The 23,381-nt window shown below is 39.8% G+C and overlaps 2 protein-coding genes across 4 annotated transcripts; one reads left to right on the top strand and one right to left on the bottom strand.

Moving 5' to 3' along the window:
- On the top strand, positions 1–10,015 carry LOC119739748 (NACHT, LRR and PYD domains-containing protein 3-like). Of its 2 annotated transcripts, XM_038214791.1 has the most exons (4): positions 1–603; positions 2,900–2,951; positions 3,271–3,317; positions 3,723–10,015. In XM_038214791.1, exons 3-4 carry the CDS (start codon positions 3,296–3,298, stop codon positions 5,927–5,929), a joined length of 2,229 nt encoding a protein of 742 aa, XP_038070719.1. In that variant the 5' UTR covers positions 1–603; positions 2,900–2,951; positions 3,271–3,295; the 3' UTR covers positions 5,930–10,015. The 2 variants fall into 2 exon arrangements, with proteins under 2 accessions (XP_038070719.1, XP_038070720.1); XM_038214792.1 differs by lacking the exon at positions 1–603 and having other exon boundaries at positions 2,770–2,951.
- On the bottom strand, positions 9,077–23,216 carry LOC119739749 (M-phase inducer phosphatase-like). 2 transcript variants are annotated; one of them, XM_038214795.1, is made up of 13 exons: positions 23,061–23,209; positions 21,616–21,641; positions 20,682–21,057; positions 20,020–20,114; positions 19,495–19,546; positions 18,210–18,420; positions 16,622–16,732; positions 15,921–16,055; positions 14,602–14,943; positions 13,545–13,670; positions 12,882–13,040; positions 11,867–12,109; positions 9,077–10,836 (listed from the first exon to the last, which is right to left on the bottom strand). In XM_038214795.1, exons 3-13 carry the CDS (start codon positions 20,840–20,842, stop codon positions 10,699–10,701), a joined length of 1,773 nt encoding a protein of 590 aa, XP_038070723.1. In that variant the 5' UTR covers positions 20,843–21,057; positions 21,616–21,641; positions 23,061–23,209; the 3' UTR covers positions 9,077–10,698. The 2 variants fall into 2 exon arrangements, with proteins under 2 accessions (XP_038070723.1, XP_038070722.1); XM_038214794.1 differs by lacking the exon at positions 21,616–21,641 and having other exon boundaries at positions 23,061–23,216.
- Positions 23,217–23,381: the final 165 nt, after the last annotated feature.

The raw sequence follows: 23,381 nt of genomic DNA, 5'->3' as shown, positions 1-23,381 counted from the left end.
AACAGTTTTTACAAAGGAGATAAATAAGCATAACAATGGGCATACTTAATCTAGAAATTTCCCGTTCTGTCCCGTGATTGAGCAATTTTTACTGAACAGGAACGGCACAGTTTGACTAGAGGGTTTCATGCAGGAAGAGGGATATGCATGATAAATTGGTCTAAACTTCAGTCCGATTTACATGGGGCTAAAGAAACTAACAGGGACGATGCAACAGTTTTTAGGTTTCGTTCAAGTTCTGCAGGAGGGAAGGACATAAGTACAAGAAGTGTTCCAAGAAGTACTCTGTCTTCCACCATGCTGGACCGTACGGAGAGTGAAACAGTTTGACTCTACCAAGTATGAAAATTACCGAACCAACCTTTAAACTGGACAGTAATGACCAGAGGCTAGTTGCTCTCGTTGACCAGCTGTGAGTTTGTGCCCAGCACAGGCCAACTACAAGAAAACCACACCCAGAGCTTCATGACTGCTCACAGATAACTGGACAACTTGGTTTGCTACGCGGTGCATGTTGCCTTTGAGACAGGCGTGGTTGGATTGTGTTTGATGATTCCATAATTGGTCTGGTGTGGAGAGACGGAAGAAGTCGGGCATAGCCAGGTAGGTAGGATTATTTTTTCACAGTGATTAGACACAGGCAAATTCAGTATACGGTGAGAAATGGAACAAAGTATAAACTAAAGGGGTATTTAAAACTGTTAATTCACGCTACGTAAAGGAGAAAACGTTCTCAGCAATTAACCGAGTTTCCAGGGGTGATAGAAAAACATACGAGTTGGAAAATGGATATCTTTGTCTCACAGTCCATTTGAATATAAAATGTCAAACAATATTGTTAAAGATGAACTAAAGGAAAGGGAACAGCTTAGTATGAGGTCATAAAATTAAGATGAAATCTCATTTTGTTGTCGTTTTCTCCAACAAGTTTGTAGAAAAAGCCGTTATCTACCTGACACTTTCGAATGGAAATCCAATACTTGGACAGCATTAGTCAGGCCAGTGGAAGGACTTTCCAATGAATTGGTTCATGTGGGTTTTTTTCTTGTTGGGCTGTTTACGACGCGTATTGCAATTATGAATATCAATGTTCACACTCCAAATACGGTTTTAAATCCGTCAGTTTCAATTTGAATATGAATGCAGTGGGCGGGGCTTAACTGGGTAGGGCTATGGATATGCGATGACGTACGACAAAACAGGCTAGACACCAATAGGTGAATTCACGGTGCTTTATTCTCGTTGCGATAAATGACGTATTGCGAAAGTCGGCTGCGTTTGGAAATATGGGGGATTTTTCTGTGATCATGATGGGGTATTAAAAAATCAGTGTTCTGCCCCATTACAAAAAATAAACCTCCTTATTTCCGATGCTGTATCACATTCGTTGAATACTGAATAAAAACAACATGACGCTGCAATGTTTTTTCCTTCGTTTCAAAATAAAATTAACTCAGAAAAGGCATTTTATATCCGACAACATTGACTTTCTCAGTAGGCCATATTTGTAGCACAATGTGTTAAAAAAGACTGGTCCCTTACCATTTGCTATCCGGCTCAGCTAGGCTGCCAATAACACTTCTCCTGAGAAGGAAAAAAATGAAGTAATTATTTCAAAACGCCGTTTCAAAAAAAATCAATTGAAAAGGAACAAATTCTTCGATTTAGCTCCTCGCTTTAATAACACAAAGATCGGATATTAGCACAATAAAAAAAAAATTGTACGCGTTTTATCCCAATAAATTAATTTTTCTTTCTTTTAGAGAATCTTGATTTTTTTAGGCGTTTTCAACCCTACAAAAAGGGATCTTAATCTTTGGTCGGCTTTTGCGCCTCTGTGGTTGAACATATAAACCGCTGGAGTTGATGTCGGGCAAAAAAAAAATTTAAAAATATGCATAATAACCTTATTGGTAATTAGTTCCGTCAAAAATAACGCGATGATCGGCTGACAAATTGTCACTTGATCATTCCAAAGTCTGACGTCACTCTATCAAGACCCTAAAGATTAATTTTTATCAGAAAAGTTGCATTTCCATTTGATCTGATTTCATGTACTTACAAGACAAATTATGAGCGAGTATGGAGACAATTAAAAGGTTTGTTTGAAGTATGACGGAACCCATTAAGGGCCTGTTCAAAAATGAGCTTCATCGTGTGCGCCACTGACAAAACCATCTATTTTTATGGAAGACATTGTGATTGTCATTCCATTCCCGCGTGGCCTTGTCCGAGTGAAATGTATTATTTTCTGAACAGGTTCGCTGCTAAAAGAGAAAGTTTGTTTTAGATTTTCCCTCCACTTCACTATCATTGATGCATGTTGACAAGTCCGCGGTGCACCAAATACATGTAGCCACAAAAAGCATCGCCTTGAATATGACAGAGTGCTGTAGAAACTCCGCGGCTGTATAGTTCCACAATGACCTTGGTAACCTTTCATATCAACGTCATAACATGTCTTAAATCAATCCCCTGTCAATTTCTGAATCGAAGCATCAAATTTCAAATTCATTTTTTAAATAATTCCCCTGCCAATTTCTGAATCGAACCATCAACTTTCATATGTTTTGGTGCAATTTTTATTTCAAATGCTTAGGTGAACAATAGCGCAAGGAGTATGACCATGGTCTTGTGCAGACAGATATAGGCAGCATGCAAAACACTATAAACGAAGTGTCCGTGGGCCAATCAGTGGTTCACAACAGCTTAATGACGTTTATTAGATGTGTTATTTCTGATTTTAGTCATCTTTTTCAAATCTATTGAAAACAATTGAATGCGAAATATCTTTCAAATAAGCTTAAGTGCAAGGTTTATAATAGACTTCAAACTAATTTACATGTGTCAATTTACTCACGAGTAAAATGATTCCAGAATAACTGCTTTGTTCTTGCAGGGCTAAAACGACCATGGGAAGTTGGCGGCAAAAAGGCTCTAGACCGATAGAGGTTCGTAACACTAATCACTCCATGGGAATCCAATTACTCGGTCGTTCTCGGTTAATCAATTATATCACTTAAATTCTTTGAAAGGAATACTTTAATTAAGTTACAGAATTTACGTTGTTGGACTCCATTGTTAACGTCGGTGTCAAATTTGCGGAATAATAGATTTTTTTGGGGGTGCAGTGTATTCGTCTGAACCAATAAACGCCCTTGTTTCGTCACTTTGCGTGATGATACTCCCATACGGCGACTGTGTTTATGAAACCAAAAAACCCCCTATATTTATGTATGACTATAATTACGTGTTTCTTTTCACTTTCAGAACAATCGGCAAAGACCAAGCTAGAATGGGACAAGTGCTTGGAAGTGGTAAATATACAATGCTCCAAGACATTATTTTGCGTGTTAACATTTGAGTAAAATGTTAAAAAAAGGCATTCCTTTTCAAACTCTAGATTGTGGATCTTTCTTTGGAATGATGATCGTTTTGAACTGAACGTATTACAATGTATATGGGGAAATACAGAAGCATATACATACAGTTTTGTACAGGGTGGCCCCAGAGCCAAGTCTTCGCCCAAATCAAAGATGTTTTCACCACACCCCCACTTTTTTTCCTGAGTATCAACACATCTAGAGTTGCACAAAAGTAATCAGCACATCAAACTGGCGTGATTTTCTCAAGAGATTCGTGTGTGAAAATGTTTACAATGATGTTAAAAAGGCATGGGCCTATAATATACGAGTACTTAATTTCCTCCTTTACCGGTTTAGATCTCAGATATTGCCAGCAGCAGCTTAATCAGCACTACAAGGCTACAACAAGCACCATCCCTGCACACCCCTTGGATCCTTCCAGAAGAGTCGATATCAACGAGTTCTTTTTTGAGTTACAACTCGCTCAACGAGGGAAACAAACTACCCAAGAACACGTGTCCTTACCCAGGGAGGAACGGATAGTAGATAAACCTGAAAACATTTCCTTAAGTTCATGGGAAGATTTCTTCAGAATCCGAAAAGTGGGTGGCATTAAAGCTATTCTTTCAGGCGGGGCAGGATTTGGCAAGTCGACTCTTTTGTTGAGAGTTGCAAATGCTAGCACTAAATTTTCTCTAACTTCATGCCTTAGAAAGTTCAAGCTAGTGTTTTTGGTGAAGCTGAAGCAAATGCGGAACTCAAGTTGTGTCATAGATGCCATATTTGAACAAATCTTCCCAATAAACATCCGACTAACTAAGCCCCAGCTGAAAGAGCTCATTGCAGATAACGAAGCAAACACATTGTTCTTATTGGACGGTTTAGATGAGATTCCACTTGATGTTCTCAATTCCCAAGAAGGTGTGTACAGAGTCCAGGATATCTTGCATGGCAGGGTATTGCCAAAAAGTTTTGTCTTAGTCACAACACGGCCACATATGGTGGAGTATATCACCAAGGGCTACCCACACTACGCCCACGTTCAAACATTGGGGTTCACAACCGAAACCACAAACAAATACATCCTGACGCATTTTGCTGAAAACATCAACTCGGCAGAAAAACTGATATCAAACCTGAAATCCAACACATCTCTACAGACAATGGCACAGGTTCCAATCATTACTCTCTTGCTGTGCATAGTTTGGGAAAATCTATCGAAATTGCCAGAGAGATTAACAGCGCTTTATACAGAGTTTGCTGAGGTTCTTGTCGGTCGTCGGTGTAATGAAGGCGAGGACAAGGTGAGGCTGATGAATTCAGTCCTACGTGGACTGGGGCGAGTCGCTCTGGACGGGTTACTAGACCCCAAGGGGGAAAGGCTGGTGTTCTCCTCTGACGAATTTGACAAGAAGGACTTGGAGGACGGGTGTCGGTTAGGTTTCCTGCAACAAGAAAGTTGCACCAGTGGTCTGGCGTTGATGCAAATTGTTACCTTCATACACAAGTCCGTCCAAGAATACTGTGCAGCATACTTCTTTGCCAATTTGCATCACGCAGACGAAGAGATGTTTCATGAGAAGTTGCAGCAGATTCATCCAGGTAATGTCCATGCAATGGAATATCTGCTTCGGTTCACGTGCGGTATATCGTCGAGGTCTCCAGCAACCGGACTCATCCTGGAACACGTGCAAAAGCAACATCCTGTCCTCTATTTGAAGCGTTTTGTCCGTTTGTTGTTTTTTGAGTCAAATTCTCATGAAATAGCTGCTAGGATAGACAGGTCAACCCATGTGAAATGCGACAGTCAGGAGGATCTGATAGCACTGCGATATTTCTTACATAATGTCCCACTTCCACTAGACGACACGGAGTTTGAATTCGGCTGTCGATCATATGAAGTGTTGACGTTGTTGAGGGATGTTCTGCTGGATGGCAACATAAAGCCAGCCACCAATCAGGATTCAGCTGGGTTCATAAAGGTCAGGTACAACATGTCTGCACGAGGGAATGAGGAGCTGCTTGAGTTGGAGGAAACACTTGAGAGGATGGATGAGGCACTCCGTGATCGACTCAGGCTATCACTGCACATTGGTCCGAATTCGAGGCTTGATGATCGATGTGGGCGCCTGCCTTGTATATCCAATCAGGTTGAGTACGTCCATCTGATTGGCTGGCCACATGGCATCGTAACACTAACGAATGCACTTGAGGGGTGCAATATATTGCAGACGGTCATCTTACTTGGTGTCAACCTGAGAGGTCGAGTGTGCAGGATTGCTCCTCTTGTTCCTCCATCCCTTCAAGATTTGATGATCCTGTGCTGTTATATGAATGATGATGACGTCAAAGTTCTGATCAGCATCCTTCCCGCTGGGCATGGTTTGATAAAGCTTTGTGTTTCTTTGTCATCGTGCACTCTGAAAGGAGTGCGGAATCTCACTGCTCATCTCCGGGGTCTTCCTAACCTTCAGGTCTTGGATATTGATACTTGCTCTCAGATCGATAGACATCTTGTCAAGGAGGTGGTTAAGCAAGACCTCCCCAACGTCATTTTCGTGTAATATACATGTAACAGAAGGACGAAGACGTGTGCTGATAAAGTTAAAAGAAACAGCACGCATCAGATGATTTCGCACATATTCAATACTGTTCATCATTAACTTCCTACAGTCGAGGGGACGGATTTTGCCACTATATCAGATCTCAGAAACAGATTTTGTTCATTTTGTCATGCATACCAAACCATCCATACTCTGCATAAAGTTTTAGTCCAATCAAGTTGAGCATTTTCTTTCATCGGTGTCACGCGTGAGCACTTTTCTCATGTGCACGCTCAATCCACCCTGCGGGCGACTTGTACAAGATATCGCGAGAACGTCCGAAAGACATTCTCCGAAAAAAATGTATTCATAAATAATGAAAAAGAGAGAAAAATTCGTGGCTGTGATATCGATCGGGGGAGGGGAGTTACGTATGTTTGAGCTCCAGTCCGTTTAGCCATATTGTTAAGATAAAGAGAAGCTAAATCACATATCCACGCGCATTATACATTGTTGTGTTCATAGTCTCCGGTCAGTTTGCCTTCCAGTCTTCACAGATCTTGAGATTGAGATTGTTCGCTTCGCATTTGCATTCGCAGGAAGTTTGAACCGGGCTTTATTAGTCGTAACACATCCTATCATGAATGGGTTCTCAAAACTACAACATGTCTATTTGATAGATACACATAATTTCTTACACATATTTTGAGTAGGCTATATCTGCCATACGGTGTGGTTCGTATCCATCAAATGATTCGAGGGGTATAGCCGGCCTTGAATAGATGTCCTTGACTCTCATGTTAGTCATGTTTGGTTTTGGTTATGGCCATTTCAACTTGAGTTCACTTTGCCGCAATTCCTGAGAAGAACAGCACATTCCGTTTACTGTGACGACACACGTACAACAGTGCACAGACAATAGCAGTATGTACAACATGTAGTAGAAATTTGACTATGTATATATGTATATATAAGACCGATTTATTACTTTGAGGTTATACATGTAAAATCATTGTCAGAAATGTTAGTCATGCCAGCCTGGTGAAGATCCTTTTCAAAACGCTGTCAACTTTTAGGCAACTTTTTTAAATTGCATCATGGAGAAATATTTTGTTTGGTAATGCTCCATTGTAACCTGAAATTCTATCAAATAAGGCAAATATTTCGGTGTCTTATACTTTGGACTCTTATGAAATCCGGTTTCTTTTAACCTTATGGATTCTATAGCCCCCACACGTGACCTGTCACTGTTCTAATTATGTCCACTGAGGCATGCGCAATACAACCAAAGAATCCGTATTTCATAGAGTCAAAGTTTCACAGACTCGGCCAGCTTTTTCCTTAAATCCATTACGAACCACAAAAAGGGATTTTCCTCTTTTTTCGGCGGGGAGGTGTTGGATTACTTGTCCTCACAATCGGTCAGAGTTTATACATCTAAGAATTAGTGTTTTTTTCACCAAAATGGCGTTTAAGAGGCAACTACGAACACTTAAGACTTTATGTAAACATAAGAGAACAATTTATTTCACCCTGAAAATGACAGTCGATGAACATCAGGATTTTTTTTGTAATTGTGGATCCTTTTTTCTTCATAATTTCAGCCTATTTACGGGATTGCGTTGTTTTAGAAAAATCATATCATGCCTGTGTTACTTTACCCAGAGTCTGTTTTTGTGTGTTGTTTTTGTATATTTTTCTATAGAACATTAATGTGCTGATGGTTTGATTGTTCGTCCATGTGTGGATGTAGAGGTCTTGTATTAAGTATTCAATGCATCAATATAATTGTTAATTTTGTGTTGACATGTATTTTATGCAAATTCAAAGCTTTCCGACACGAGACAAAACTGGAGAGGGGAGGTCGAATACAGCATAACAAACTGGAAAAAAATGTTGCAACCTGACGCCACTTGTTTCTTTATATAAATCTCAATGAAGGTCATTCATTGCAAAAATGATGACATAAATCTGGGGAAGAGAAACATTTCCAATTTTGTTAGGAAATACTTTCCACGTTAGGAAATACTTTCAAATATCTCCATAGACTCTGTACACAATCGCGGAAGTGGCGTCAGGTTGCAACGGTTTTTTTCCCGACTGAATATTATTGTTAAACGAGTTGATCGCAAGAAACTTACCGATCAATACTTCTCAGATGATATTCCGATGTTATGTATTTTCCAAACGAAGCAATTCCCTGCGAATAGGTGAGAGATTTCGATGTGTACTCCAAAACACAAGGTCATCAGCTTCAATTAATGGTCTTCTTTTGAGTGGGCGATTGCAATGAGGTTCCACAAAATGAGCTGCTCGCCAAACTTCCTTGTGGTCGGTGTTTAACAATCCTCAATCCCGTCCGATCACATCAATGGCATTGTTTTTAATCCAGCATATTCCTTAGCTGTAACACTAAAATACATGTTTGTATATTTACTCCATTTTGATTTGAGCGGTACATGTATTAAGAAGAGAGTCTGTATGCACTGCAACCCACCTATGTGATTGTGGGTGTGGGCCTCTCCACGTATTTCTAGTAGTGATGAGTGGAATTAAAGTTGTGCAGCCATGCGAAGGGTTAAAAAATAAGATCCGGTAACGGTACAGTTATGCGCACAATTAATAAGGGCCAGGAGTAATGCCTTTAGCCATTACTGAACAATGGATCGAATTCACATCATTCCTCGAAGCATTAATAAGAATCAACACTTTTTGTTCCTTGTACATATGCACACTGAAGTCGGAGAAACGACTCAAAAGGTGGAGATTCTCTGAGTCAATTCCAATCAAAGAATCTCCACGTTTTGGGCGTTTCTCCGACTTATTGCAAAAAGACATGCGTAGTTGGAAAAAGGGGGCGGGGCTAGTTGCTAGGCTCCATTGTCTTTATTGTTTCAATTAATTAACCTTCAGAAAATTATTATTAGGTCAATCATGGGCACAGCTTATCCTCTGTGATGTGTTTTTCATGAAACAAATTTGTGATACTGATGGAGGTACATTAATATTCTGTACACGTCTGAAATATGAGGGAATATCGTTTAAAACAAACAATACACTGTGATTAATCCACATGTTCAGCATTAATATCATGTTCAAATTTCAAACCTACTAGCCTCTCTCCATAACTAACACAGGATTAGAAAAAACAGTCACAGAAAACAGTTGTTACATTCAATATATATCTTTATTTTATAATGAAATACTGGGGCCAAAAAAACCCCCAAAAACAACACGACTACACCCTGGCCTTTGCCTACCTTTACAATAAACTGTTTTATACGATAAACTAAACGAAAACCTAAATGAAAAAGGAACAAAACACTTGCGACGTTTAGTAAAATGGTAGGCATCACTGATTGTTGTTATATTTTTACTAAGTTTATCGCTAGGTTCTTGATACAGCATAATTTGAAGCCTCATTTTGATACAAAAAAAGTCTTCAACAATTGTCGAGGCCTTTTTTTTTCTTGGGATTCAGTTTACTTTCTCTATGTTTCTGTCAGTTTGAAAACTGCAATCCATAAAAACTCAAGATTTGCTACATTCTGTGTGATACTGTTTCACTTTTAACCACAAGAAAAAGATGTTTAACTTAAAAACCAAAAAAGTCAAAAAAATGTTTAAACCTGATTGGAGATATTGATACTATGCTAAACACTCACCACACACAGACAATTGTCACGTCATAATTTTCAAAATAAGTAATACAAATTGTGTTAAATTTAACTTCTGTTTTTCGCAGAGTAAATTTGACGTCTTTCTCTTTAATGCACACTAATTTCAGTTTTATAGCCAGCACTGAAAGGGAACATTTTCCCCAGAGTGAAAAGCTTATCCATTAATAAAAGTTCAAATGTAGTACTTGTTGCAACATAATATATTTTTTTTGTAAGTTTTGTTCCATTTCGTCAACTGTACAGTTATAAATATATTGTAGTATTATTGATATTGCATTATATGTAATCGTCTTTTCATGGGATTAAAATCTGGCTTGATGAGATAAAGGGTTTCTACATTTCATTATATTCCCCAAAATTTTGCATTTGTCTGCGCGTAAAATAAGTTATGATTTCAAGACAAAGGATGCATCCAAAAAGTTAATTAGTCGATGCCATGTTCAGTAGATTTTTTTAAAAACTTATCTTTAAAAGGACCCTTCCCCTAAAAAAAAAGAACCTTTCTGGTGTGATATTGACAAGAATTTGAAAAAGAGACAATAATTTAAGATACACAAGATTCATGTCTCGGAGGCTCCCTACAATGGCGAATGCATTGTGCTAGCTATTGTTCAGATAATCCATCATGGGGCAGTTGCTTTCTACAATAGAGTACACAATGGTTACTCCATTGAAGGGGGGCATCTTGAGTAGACTGTGATCAGGTGCCCAGATTCAGCCACATAGACAATAGACATTTATCATGCTGCCACCATTTCAGGCATGTTCCCTGTGTCCAATAACAGTACTGAATGATATTTTTTGTGCAAAAAGGAACCAGACTACTTTTCCTTCCGGCCTCCCTTTGGTTACGTTGATTTGAATGGAAAAAATCAAGATGGCTGCAACATGATAATGGTCTATTGTAAAAAAATGGGTTGCAACACTCAAACCAATACATCAGTTAATGTTGCCAGCGGGTGTCCTTTTGTAGGCAACACATTGCGTCCCGGTATGCAAATAGATACAACGTCCCCTCTGAGTTCGTCCCTGCATTTTGAGTATTAACATTTGATTTTTTTTTTTACAATTTGACTCCGTTGCATTCTTCAGTTTTACAGCAAAGGTTCATCAGCTGACGGAGGCTTTACGGTGACCCAGCCGACTGCGCTCCCCGGCCCAGGACTTGGACTTGGCCTTGAAGTGCAGGCATTCCTTCCTGTAGCCCTCGTGGTCCATGGGCGTGTAGGACTCAGGCTCACACAGTGTCTGAGAAAGAAAGAAAGAAAGAAAGAAAAATATTGATGGGAGTACAATTCTGATATTAAGCGACAGGTAGACAGAATGACCAAGCATGGACTGTGTATTGTGACGGTATCTTAGTCAAAAACAAAATAATTCAAATTTAGATGATGCCTTCACTTCGTACATCGGAGAATTTTTCCTTCAACATAAACGATGAGGAAAGACATGTACAATATATACTTCAATATAAGTCCAAACAAAAAAAATAAGTCGGTCTCTGGTCAGCGTGTGCGTTGATTTTAATCATGCGCGTCAATCTTTTTTTCCCCCAAAATGTCCCGCGGTAGCTCCAACAGTGCCCTCTATTCCCGCACCTCCGAAATTTTTTTTACCAAAGAGCACCAAGGAATGGGAAATTGCACCAAGGCAAATGATCGAGAGCACCAAGGCAAATTATGGAGGACACCAATGCACATGAGAACACCAAAAAAGCAAAATAGTACCCCACCTTGTCTGTACAATCCAAGCTTGAAGAAAAAAAAAAAAAAACACAACCAAAGCCGCGTCCCCGCGTCAATTCCGGAACTTTGGTCTGACCAGAGACCGAATTTTTTTTTGGGGGGGGGGGGGGGAATAATTGCTGCAATCGATGGATCAACACACAAAAAGCTGTTTAAATGGATAGACACCCACACCCACCAATCTGTGTAAACACCGGCCATCCTGGACCCCCTATTGTCCCTAATCCTCATTCCTTTGTACTCTAACTTTTTAACATCAGCTCTCATTGGTATAGTACACGAATTTCAATCATGGACTATCAGTCAATCGTGGACCCTTTGTGCCCAAACCCTTTTGTCCCTAGTCCAAGATTGCCGGTGTTTACATGCTCACCCATACTTTTTACGTAATTCTGGAGATCACACACACCTGGAAGAGTGATCAGGCCTCAGAACTCGGGCCTCAGAACCCAGGCCTCAGAACTCAATAAATATAAGAAACAAGAAGAATTTGAACAGCGCTCAAATATCAAAGGATTATTTTTGTTACAGACCTTGTCGTTTTCATAAAACGCTTTGTACCCTCCAAGCAGGATATACAGCTCCGGGTAGTAGAGGTCAGGGTACCGGTCACAGTTGGCTTCCCGATCCTTGTTACGTAGGAAGCGCAGCAGGTCCGGCCCCCGCTTGGAGGAGAACTCGCAGTGGAAGATGATAACCCGACCGTCCCGCGGTTCCATGGGATTCTCCAGGAAAAACTGACTCACGAGCTCTTTGGTATACAGGTTTTGGGCACCCTAAAATAGAAATACATTAAAACTGTTAAAAAAAATATGAAATTCTCAGTTTAACATGAAGAGGAAATCAAAAGGGTATATATCATTTGTCATTCGAGCATTTGTTTCGTTTGAAGCAACACAAGTGCTCAAATTCTATTGACGGGTGCTTCACAACTAACATGATGAAGTTTTAGCTCTGTGAATGCACAACTAACCTGATGGAGTTTTAGCTGTGTGAATGCTGTATGTTTCGAGAAACCAATATTCTAGGATGTTGTTTTCGATTCAAAATTTATCAGTGTCTGGGACAGGTTCTCATTCAGCCGATTGCAGCTACGCAATGTCATGTGCTGAGCTGATGAATAATAGCAACCGCACGCATCGTTGGAAATGGCCTTCTTTCATTGTTTACTTTTAAATGACAGCATGCCAGAAAGAACAATTCCACAAGGGAGTTTAGTGCCATTACTATCTTTAAACCAAGTAAGCCTTTCAACAATAATTTTGTCAGTTACTTTTTGGATGGCCGAAAATGATCTACTCTACCTTTAAATTCAGATTTCAAATTTCAAATATAAATCAGATTGTTTTTATTAAAACAGTTTTGTTTTAATATTTATAATTTTTATCATTATAGGATACAAAATCTTTTGTCCATCAAATTCAACACATACTAAATTATTTAACACACATGGGTATTACTCAGTATGTTGTGCATTGCATTTGACCTTTTAAAACTCCCAAAGAAATTTCTTTTCAATTTTTCTAAATACAAATTATGGAAACTCACCCTAATGTGACCGCCATTGTATTCATAAGGGTAGCGGCAATCCAAGATGTAGTGCTCCTTGACCTCGCTGACCTCTGACCTCAAGATTTGGCACAGCGTCTCTGGCGTGATGCTCTGCAAATCCTGGTGTTTGCCTTTGCACAGAGGCAGGGTGTACGGCTAACAAGAGAAAAATACAGGGCGATTAAAAAAAACCCCGAAACCCAAATGTCGGGATCATTTAGTGAACCTTTAAAGTAGCTTAGACTTTTGCCTCCGTGCACAAATTCTCCTTCAACAGCCAGAAACTGAGAGTTGGGGGAGGCCCGATCCATCCACTGTGTATTTCGAATAATCCAAAGTTATTGGGGGCGGGGATTAGTCTGGGAGACCATCGCAAATTAAGTTTGAACGTTTACACGAGCCGACAACGCCTGATGCTCACGCAAAGACGCTGTTGCTAATAGCTTTGGCGCATTCAGAAAGTCGTGCGTACTTAGTGCGCAAACCAGTACAGTACAGCATGCACACGCTGTGTGTGCCGTCCACGGAGCTCTCAAAAGTGGTAAGAATGCGCCCTCTTTTGTTGGCGCACGGAGCCCATTAACCCTGAAAATCCTGGCCACACGCCAGCCCTCTGACAAGAACCAGATGTTTTAGCAAAGCCATTGGAATAACACCAACCTTTTTGAGATCGCCGGTAAGCTTTGTGTAGTCCACATTGGGCATCAGCGCCATGGCGATTCTTGCATGGTACTCTGTACTGTCATCCATGGAGTGGGACCGGCTAAGCGGCCGCGCCCTTGGAGACTGATGGGTGAGAATGGAGACAAGGAGAAAGGAAATAGGAAAGGATTTGTGACAAATTAAAAGGATCAAATATATTCGCATGCAATTTTGAAGGATAATACCATGATTAAACAAATTTTTAAATACCTGCAACCAATATTTATGAAATATTCCAAAAATTTGAAAAAAAAAACCCACAGAAATTGCAATCAATGAAAACAGACAAGGGGTAACACAAAAATATTGGACCAGTCACTGACATTATCTGGAGAAAGGAACCTCATTAAAGGGAAAATACAACATTTGCAAACATCAAAAAATAAAACTACCAAATCATTTTGAAATACCTTGCTGGACTGTTAGTGAATGACAGTGTAAAGCATCCTGTAAAATCATGGCACCTGGTATACTGTCATTTTCAAGAAAAGTGGTATTTTTGTATCAATTTCCAACGCTGGTCGGCCGACCAGTGTTGGAAAAAACTGACTTTTTTTTCAAATACTGGCCCCAATTGACCATCGCACTTGTTTGCAATCGATTACACACCTATGAACGGGTACAAGCCAGCTAGACTGGTTCCCTGACCTTATAATTCCCCAATGTATGTAAACTGCTCTGTTTCTTCTTATATGGAGTCAGGGAACCAGACTACAGGAAAAATGATGGTTTTTCTTGGTTTTTATAGCATTTTCGAACCCAAAACCTCAAAAAAGTCAGTGTAACTATATTTGCTATATACTTCCAACCCCCCAATTCCATCCATTTCTGAAAATTACAGCAAAAGCAACTGATGTATATTCCCTTTAAGGAAATGCCAGGATATAGCATGTTGTGTCCAAACAGGAAAAGAATTTGAAGAGAAAACCTTAAAGTAGGCAGTAAGATATCTGGAGCTCAAGATTTTTAATCGATCTACACCTGAAGAGCACTTGAGCTTGACAAATGGACTAACTTTATTTGTCTGCATGTGCATCGTTTCCTTGTCGACATCCGAGGTGTTGGCAATGGAGCAGCTTCGGTATCGCTTGCTCTGCACGGGGCTGGGCGTGTCCCGCGGTCTGTCGGGTCTCTTCAGGAAAGCCCCACGCCGCAGCACCGGCTGGCTGGGAACCTTGAAGATACCCCGGCGACACTTGGGGCCCGGGGTGTCCGCCAGGGTGTTGCAGTCTAGGTCCCGGAGGGCGCTGGGTGGCTCTGAGCAGGTAGTCGTGGTGGTTGGGGTCGGGGGCGAGGTGACAAGGAGGGGGGCGTTCATCAGGGAGCACAGACCGTCCGAAATACCAGATTCGGTGGGCTGTGGGGAATCAATTTAAAACTTAAATTGAGAGAATGAATTTGGGGAATCAACATTCTTGAACAAAAATATTTACTGTTTAGGAATCGGTCAAAATTTAATTGGAACTGATATTGTGAAAATGACCTCATAACACACATGTACCTGAGGACAGGCAACAGCCTTGCATTTCTATTATCTTATTGGTTGCTATGTATGTGCCTTGGCTGTGGCGCCTCCCCCATGGTTTGATTGCCTTAGACTCAAGCGTCACGCTTAAAGCTATAGTCCATCATTTGCAGCCATCCGAAAAGTAACTGGCGTAATTACAGTTGAAAAACAAACTTGGTTGAAAGATAGTAAGAGAACTAAACTCCCTGTGAAATTATTCTTTCTGGGAAGCTGTCATTTTGAAGTAATCAACAAAAGAAGGCATTTCCAACGGTGATTCTTAAGAAGCACCGTAGGAAAATTTAAATTAGTAGTTCATTTTGTTATTCAGCGCAGCGCGCACAAGTATTGGAACGACGCACACGCGCGCACGGTTGTTATAATTCGTCGGATCAGTGCGCGACGCCGCGCATAGCTGCAATTCAAAACAATTCAAAACATGATTCAGTAACTTTTGATTTGAAATTGAGATCTTAGAATGCTGTTTTTCTCGGAATGTACAGCTGAAGCTTAGCTGAAACTTCATCAGGTTAGTTGCTCAGTATCCTTCATTAGATTTTGAACTCTTTTGTTGCTTCAAACGAACAAAATGCACAAATTACAAACGATGGACTGTAGCTTTAACGCAGCACCCTATTGGTACGCGCCTAGATATTTAAATCAGGTCAACCTGACAATCAATGAACTAGCCGGTATCAGACCTTAAATTATCATTATCAACGATCTGTCGTTATGAGTCTGTGCTCGGACTAATCTCCCTCCCCCCACTGCTTTGGAAGAGGAACCTTCAATTACTACAAGCAACATCAATATTTTGAGAGGCTAACTTGATTGGAGTCGCCACTGAAGATGTCTGTGAAGCCATCTTCTCCGTCTTCATCGTTGCTGCTGGTCAGACGGCTGTGCTGGAGCTTGACGGGAGAATTCACCACAATGGTCTGTGGTCTCGAGGACTGGTCAAGCTACGAAAGAGAAAACGAGCAATGGTTTTTAAGAGACGATAAGACGATTCGAGGCATTCTTGCAAAATGAGATGCAACTGGGCACAGAGTGTAGTGGAGCAAAATGCAAAAAAATGTGATGTTTTTGATTTTCAGTTTTATTGATATTTGTAATCTTAGATATGTCTACTAATACACATATCTAGAAAAAAATATAGTATAAAAATCATTGACCAAAGTGTTTTTATTAGAAAGAAAAATCATCTTTCAATTCGAAATTTTAAAGCTCCTTTTCTCAGTATTTAATTGTTTTGACAAGTTGATGAATGCGAACTTAAAACAGCAAAGTTGTCAACGGAAGGTCCATTTGAAAAGCAACAAACAGAATTATATTCTATTTTTTTTCTATTTCCAAATTCTAGCAAACCATCCGCCCAGTTCTGTCTCATTTTACCAGAAAGTTTCAAAAATAAGAGTAATTCACAATACACTACCAAGTATCTGTCACAGTGTGCCCACTTTTCAGGTCACCAGTGGATAAACAATGAGTAATTTCCATGAAGGATAATTTGTCAAAACAGCCTTACCAGGGTTGCAGGGGCAGATATTGGTCTCGCTTTCCCTGCCTTGTCTGTCGTGCCTGACTCGATGAAGGAAATCTGACGTGGCCTGCCAGCTTGAAAGGTAGAGATTTTATTCTGTTTCATAAAAAGAAATGGAACATGAAAACTCTTTACAAAAGATAACCACTACCCTAAAAAGGTAGTCTAATACATTTTTGTTATTATAAGATGGAATTTTGCGTCAGGGTGATATAAATCAAATTAGGTTTTGCCCCTCTACCGACGTATCACCCCGACGCAAAAATTCCATCTTATAATAGTTTATGCGGTACCCGCTGCTATGTACATCAGATTCGAACCGGCCAACCGATCCCGTTAGCTCGGTGGTCGAGTGGTAAGACATCTGCACTAGAAAGCAGGAGGTCGTGGGTTCGAGTCCCACCCGAGTGATTTTTTCCAACTTTCACTCGGGAGGTAACACACTGAGTATACAGTGTTTAAAAAACATCGGTGAAGGGCAAAACCTAATTTGATTTACATTTTTGTTACACTGAGAATAGAAGTATTTGTGACTGATGTTATACTGCAAAAATCCTTTAAACAGGAAGTACTTTTTCACATTTAAAAATGATTTCTTTTTGACTGTGTAGTTCATGTAAGTGAGATTCAACCATGCCAAACAGAAGCCACAAATAGACACGGATGAGAAAGTACGATCGAAGACTTGTGGTTAATTAATTGATATTTAAAATACACATGTACCTTGAACATGTGTCCTAGTACAAAAGTATGCTTGTCCCCTGAATATTGATTTCCCCTAACGTGGCACGGCCCCTAACGTGGCGCACTTTGATTTTTTGCCTTGCTGGAGCAGACATTTACCTGAAATTTCACAGGCTCCATACATTCCCGTTCATAAATCTTGAGTCTACCTACCCATTACAAAGATAGCAGAGAAATTTATTTTTGGCGTAATTTTCCAATTTTAATTCGAAGTTCACTGTGAACCCTCTAAAAATGCACCTAAAATTACGAAATAATTTTCTGACAAACATCTAGTTGGGTATGTGAGTAGAGATAATAATGGTTTTTCAGAATTTATCAACTTTAAAGAAATTCTTAAATATTAACTTGGGACTTTCGGAGCGAGATTTGTTCAACTGCACCACGTTAAAGAATGCTCGGCCAATTTTGTGCCTAATTTCTGGACACTCCGTTTTTGAATTTCGGACTAAATTTCACGACACTGAAATCGCTCACAAAGGTTCAAACGCAAGTATTATTAACGTAAAAGTACCAGTATTTAACTGGACGATTTTGAAGTTTGTTAACAAAGTTTGGCAACACTGCATGAGGAAAGTCAGGGAAAACGTCAAAGTGGGCCACATTAGGGAACCACTATACATGCACAGCTATTGATAACCAGTGACATGGCATACTTCACCTGGCTGGTGCAAAAGGTCAACTAGATTAGCCATCTTTCGTCGACTGGCGTGTATTCAAGGAGGGTTTATAGCCAAACCATGGGTAACAAGAGTTCTTGATCAAAGTTGCTCTTAATGGATCAGAATATATCAGAACTCGATGAGATTTCGACCGAGTGCTCATTCACCTGGATGTCCACATTTTCCTTGTCATTGCACGCCTCCCACATTATCGTCTCCGATCGGTTCCGCCGCGAATCGGCACCCTCTGGCTCAGTTGTCTGGCAACAAGGTCCTCCCTGGTCATCTTTGAGCTCTTTGGATAACGAGAATACCGGTGGTTTCGTGGTGACCCGAGGACTGGGTTGGGAGTTGACACGCCGGAATGCGCTGGGGCCTCTGTAAAGTAGAAGGGAAAAAAGGATTTCGCAAAAAAGAAATTTACAAGGGCTGTAAGTGACGTCCTCATTCATTAGCTACATGTATCAAGTTTTTATTCAATTGACAAGCCATTGAAATGAACCATGAATTTTTTATTGCTATTTTCTAAGGCAATTAATAGAATCAGACAAGAAAAAATCCACCTACATTATTGAATACTTTTGTGTAATTACTTTTTCAAATTACGAATTATGTGAAGTTAAACAATTCAGTCAGATTTTTGTTGTGCATCTGAGGCAAAAGAGCAACCCCAAAATTATATTTCCAATTGAATTTCCATATTTTATCAGAAGCCATGAATACAGAATATGAAGAGCTTTTAGTTAAAACAAAACATACCAATTGAAAAAAAAAGCCATATGAAGAAATTGACTTTGTTGTACAGAGCAACTCTAAACGAGCGAACACATAATAAGATACCCAACTACTCCATGATTCTCCCTTTCTTTGTTTCCTTAGTTTGGAGCAATTTTCTTTGTCTACTGTAGGTCTGAATTCCTTCGTCCTTTTCAGTTCAGGAGTCATTTCATCAAATATCCTGGACTAAGCTAGGGACAACTTTACCCAAATTGGCCCATTGTATTGGGTAGTAGGTGCAGGATTATTAGCTTCTTAACCCAGGAATCTTAGTTATCAGTTTGTATACAATTCTGATTACTCATATCAGGAAGATTCCAGGAATTTGTTCAGAATCTGGAAACTACCCAAGACAAAGAACATGTTACGGATCCATTTTGTTTCCCCCCCCGCAACTTATCCTGGTGAAACTTGAAAATAGCAGGGGCACCCATCTTTAAATTGTTAGGGCAGTATGCAAATGAGGTGGTTTTTCTGAACAGCTGGTCAACTTGCTACTACAAAAGGCCAGCTGCTGCTGGCACAACAAAAGGCTGATCAGATAAAGATTTTAAATGACAGGCGCTGTGTGGGAGTGGCTTGTGTTTCCAGGCGAATGGAGTCAGTTGGCTAAGCCTCAGACTTTGTTATGTGTTTCGACAACAAAGATGTCATCATTGGGACAATGTCACTTACTGATCAAGGAATGGGGAATCCTCTTCATCAGCAGGCGAGTCCAAATAGAATACTGGAAACAAAGAACAATATTCTCATTAAAGAAAACACTTCTCACGGAGCTTGTGCTAAATTTTGTGACATCTTTCCCAGATTTAATAGATAATTATTTTTGCATGATGAAAAGATTCATGCGTACCTATGGCCGCTTACATGTTATGTTCTAAAGACAAAATCAGGAACATTTCTTAAACGTACAGTAATTACACCACCAGTGAGGGGGGGGGGGGGGCCTTAGGGTTCATAATATGGATGTTTAGCTGCACATTCTACGCGAATGTCATCGCGAATGCGAAGGCCATTTATGCGGTGACGTGTACACAGACTTTTCAAGTTCACGCTCATGTTTTTCTTGCGCAACATGGTGCTAAACCTCTCTACTTCAAAAATGAAAAAAAAAAAAAATACATATTTGGAAACAGAAAATTCTGGATTGTGGGAATTTCAGTTCCAGTAAAATCAATACGCATTTTTTTCCATACTAACCGACAGCATCAGAGCTCTGTGAGGAGGCCCGTGAACTGACCGGTGTATCTCCTGTGCTGGACAAAGACAGTCGCCTTTTGGGAGTGTTACCCACACTGTGAAAAGAAGATTAAAATCAATAATTTTCTTCATGATTTTAAGATTTGATTTTAGATTCATCCCCATTCAAAAATTTAAAAGAGACCTATTCAAAAATTATCTTTACAACAGACCTTCATTGGATGTACAAATACTAAAATAAAAAATGGAAATAATTAAATTTTGTATTGAAAAGGCAACCTGTCAGTCACCTGGGAAAGAATATACCCCGACACCACTTCTTTGGTTGTGTACAAAGTCTATGAAGAGTTGAGTGCATTTTCAAAGTATCTTCCACCAAAATTGGAAATGTTTCTCTGTCCCAGATTTCTTGACTAGTTTATGCATGTCTTTTCAACATTTTTGCAATGACTGACATTCATTGAGACAATATATGATGGAAAAAAGTGGGGTCAGGATGCAACATTCTTTTTGTCACTTGAAAAAAAAGTAATATATTCCACATGAGTCAATGGATACAATTTGATTGGTTAAAAATATTGACAGCGACTTTTCAAAGTATTACATATATCTCACTGGCAATGTTTTAACAAGAGTAACGAGGCAACACGGCTATATCTTACCAGGTTAATTCACCCATGTTCATTGCTAACGATGTCATGGGCGAAGCTCCACCCATCTTGGCGAAAATCGGCGAGAAAGGCATTTCGTCCTTCTGTGTCAACAGCAGGGAGAGACTCCTCCGCTTTCGGTTGAGCACTTCTTTGGTTTTGTCAGCTGCCATTGTCGGGCTGATAATTTTTTTGGGAAGATTCTATGCAAATTTTTTGATTGTAACGATCTGCTGTTGTTAACGATTTCTCTGTTGCTTTGCAAGACTTGATACATGTATAATGTAACTGCCACTTCAGTGCCGCTGACGTTTTGACCGGTTTGATTACTTTTCCATTACAAGCTGCATGTGATCGATAAGCTCGACGCACTCTCTCTGTCACATTGCTGTAAAAAAAGAAACAAATTAAAAAGTTGACAACATGTGATGTTGGGTAAAATTTGTATTTTGAAACCCAAAATAAATTGCATTCAAGAAGAACGAGAGTTCACATATAATATTCTGAACTAAAATTACAGATTTTGCCTGATCTGGAATTTAAGTCAAATCGTGGTGGCTATTATTACGCCATTCATAATAAACGCGTGGCTTTATACATAGCCAAGCTCCAGAATTGCGTAGAAACACTCCACGGACAAGATTGCACAGGTACCCGGACCATTCCTGCCGTGTCGCGCATGCTTGACTCGGAGTACCAGCGTACCGTGTGTGACCTCAGAAAATCAAAAGTTTTGCTCATATGTTTATTGTTTCGAGGTCGTTTTTTCCTCTTAAATTTCTTGGCAATGCCAGATCCTATAAAAGATGCTCGCTCGAATTTACAGACAGCTTTGTATGTAGTACATGTACTATAATTAATACTGGCGAAAGGACGTGCTGCGTGACAATTTTGAGTGTTTTTACACGAAGCTGGAGCGCGGCGTTGTTATTGACGCCACGCTTACGGGTCTAGTGCCTGTCTTGGTCATGCCTGTGGAGGAACAAGAAAATTAGGAAAGATTTCCATATACGAAGTTCACTAATTTTCTTCTGTATTGACTAACAAGCCCCTAGACCCGTGAACGTGGCGTTGTATACAACGCCACGTTCTTGTTTCATTTCGAACCTGGCGAAATTGATCCGACATACATAATTCCGTATGGGTGTTGAGTACTCACCTAGAAATCTAAATTTGCCCGTCCGATTGTTTCGGCTGTGTAATTTCGACGAAATTTGCCCATCAGTAAAGACCCATACGAACGTGTAGAAATTAGATTTTAACCTGACCAGCCTGACAAATACCCTCGGACGCGTCTGAGTCGCTTGGACAGATTGACGGCTGTTTCATGTCGCAACCCCGAAAAAAAAACCCGCAGACGATTGGCTGCTCAGCTCATTTCGTGTACAGTACGCGTGTGCACACACACGCGGGCGCACGTGCGATCCGACCGCGTGCGGTGCGGTGAGAGAGGAAAGGACTTGAAACTTGTCTAAAACGATGTCTGTTTTAGCTGTGACAGTAAACAGCCATCGAATCATACGAAAATAAAACGCAATGCGCATGCGTCAGTTGGGAGAAAATGGCAGCTAGCACTAGCAGGCTAGTAGTAGCAGACGGACTTCATGAACCGGGGCCAGAATTTTCCTCAATTTTCGTCAAATGCAAGTTTTTACGTACAAATAGAATTCAAGACAGCTTCATATGTGAGTACTTATTACATGGGCAAAATAACGTCCAGTGTGTGTAACGGAGGGAGTCAGAGGGACACGTTCGCCAGGTTCGAAATGACATAAGAACGTGGCGTAGTTTACAAGCCACGTTCACGGGTCTAACAAGCCCCCAGATAGCAATTTCATGTCATCAAAGTCAATTTGAGCAGTGAGAAAATATAAGCATTTTCTTAGAAAACACTTAGAATTTTTCAGTCCAATCTCAAAGGGTTTGTACACAGGGAGTTGAGTGAACTTCGTATATGAAAATTATTACAAAATAAAATTAAACTAAGTCTATAAGACCTTATTCCTTGACAAGAAAATTATTACAAAATAAAAGTAAAACTAAAAGACCTTTGTTATACCAGTTGAACAAATGTGTAGCACAGTACTGCATTATTTATCATGTTTATTAATATATTAGGCCTAGTTTTTTATCTGCATATTGCAAGAACGACCCATCACTCAGGCATCACAAAGCATTTCCATAGTTCTGCAATGTGCACTGGAAGTGTGGGTGCAAATTGAAAGAGAAACGAATGGCGTTTGACTTGTCACTGTCAGTCGTGATCATCAATGATCAAACTTTTTTTCCAACCATGCCATTTCATGATCATGTTAACCACGGTTAACCTATAAAAATTCACAGAAAATTTTAAAATTACAAACAATTTTTTTAGATGAAACAACCACTTACATAATAAACTCAATATCTGAGCTCCAAAAACAACCAGATGAAACCTGGAGGAACACTCAATCGTCGAACATAATTCAGGGGAATCCGCAGCAGGAAATTTGGAATTGCCGCTTTGGCCTCTTGCATTAAGTTTGAACCAAAACAAAATGTATTGTGTCCGCACTATCGAATTAAGGGGATAACATTTTGAATGGTTCGAAATTGTCAAGAATTTTTCGAGAATTTTGCTTCTAAACTTCCATTTATTTTAATAATAAATCATACGAAAATGCTCAAAAATATTACGTAGGTAAATTAAAGGGAAAAAGTTGATCGTACTTT

Source organism: Patiria miniata, unplaced genomic scaffold (genome assembly GCF_015706575.1).
Source record: "Patiria miniata isolate m_02_andy unplaced genomic scaffold, ASM1570657v1 HiC_scaffold_4, whole genome shotgun sequence".
Lineage (NCBI taxonomy): Eukaryota > Metazoa > Echinodermata > Asteroidea > Valvatida > Asterinidae > Patiria > Patiria miniata.
This window is presented reverse-complemented; position numbering and strand designations above follow the sequence as displayed.

Bases quoted from the DNA above. Each gene is read 5' to 3' on its own strand.
- LOC119739748 (XM_038214791.1), top strand. From the start codon at position 3,296: ATGGGACAAGTGCTTGGAAGTG. The intron at 3,318-3,722 runs GTAAATATACAA...TTACCGGTTTAG, and splicing joins GGGACAAGTGCTTGGAAGTG to ATCTCAGATATTGCCAGCAG.
- LOC119739749 (XM_038214794.1), bottom strand. From the start codon at position 20,842: ATGGCAGCTGACAAAACCAAAGAAGTGCTCAACCGAAAGCGGAGGAGT. The intron at 16,733-18,209 runs GTGAATGAGCAC...TTTATGAAACAG, and splicing joins AGGAAAATGTGGACATCCAG to AATAAAATCTCTACCTTTCA. The intron at 10,837-11,866 runs GTCTGTAACAAA...TTTCTTTCTCAG, and splicing joins CGTTTTATGAAAACGACAAG to ACACTGTGTGAGCCTGAGTC.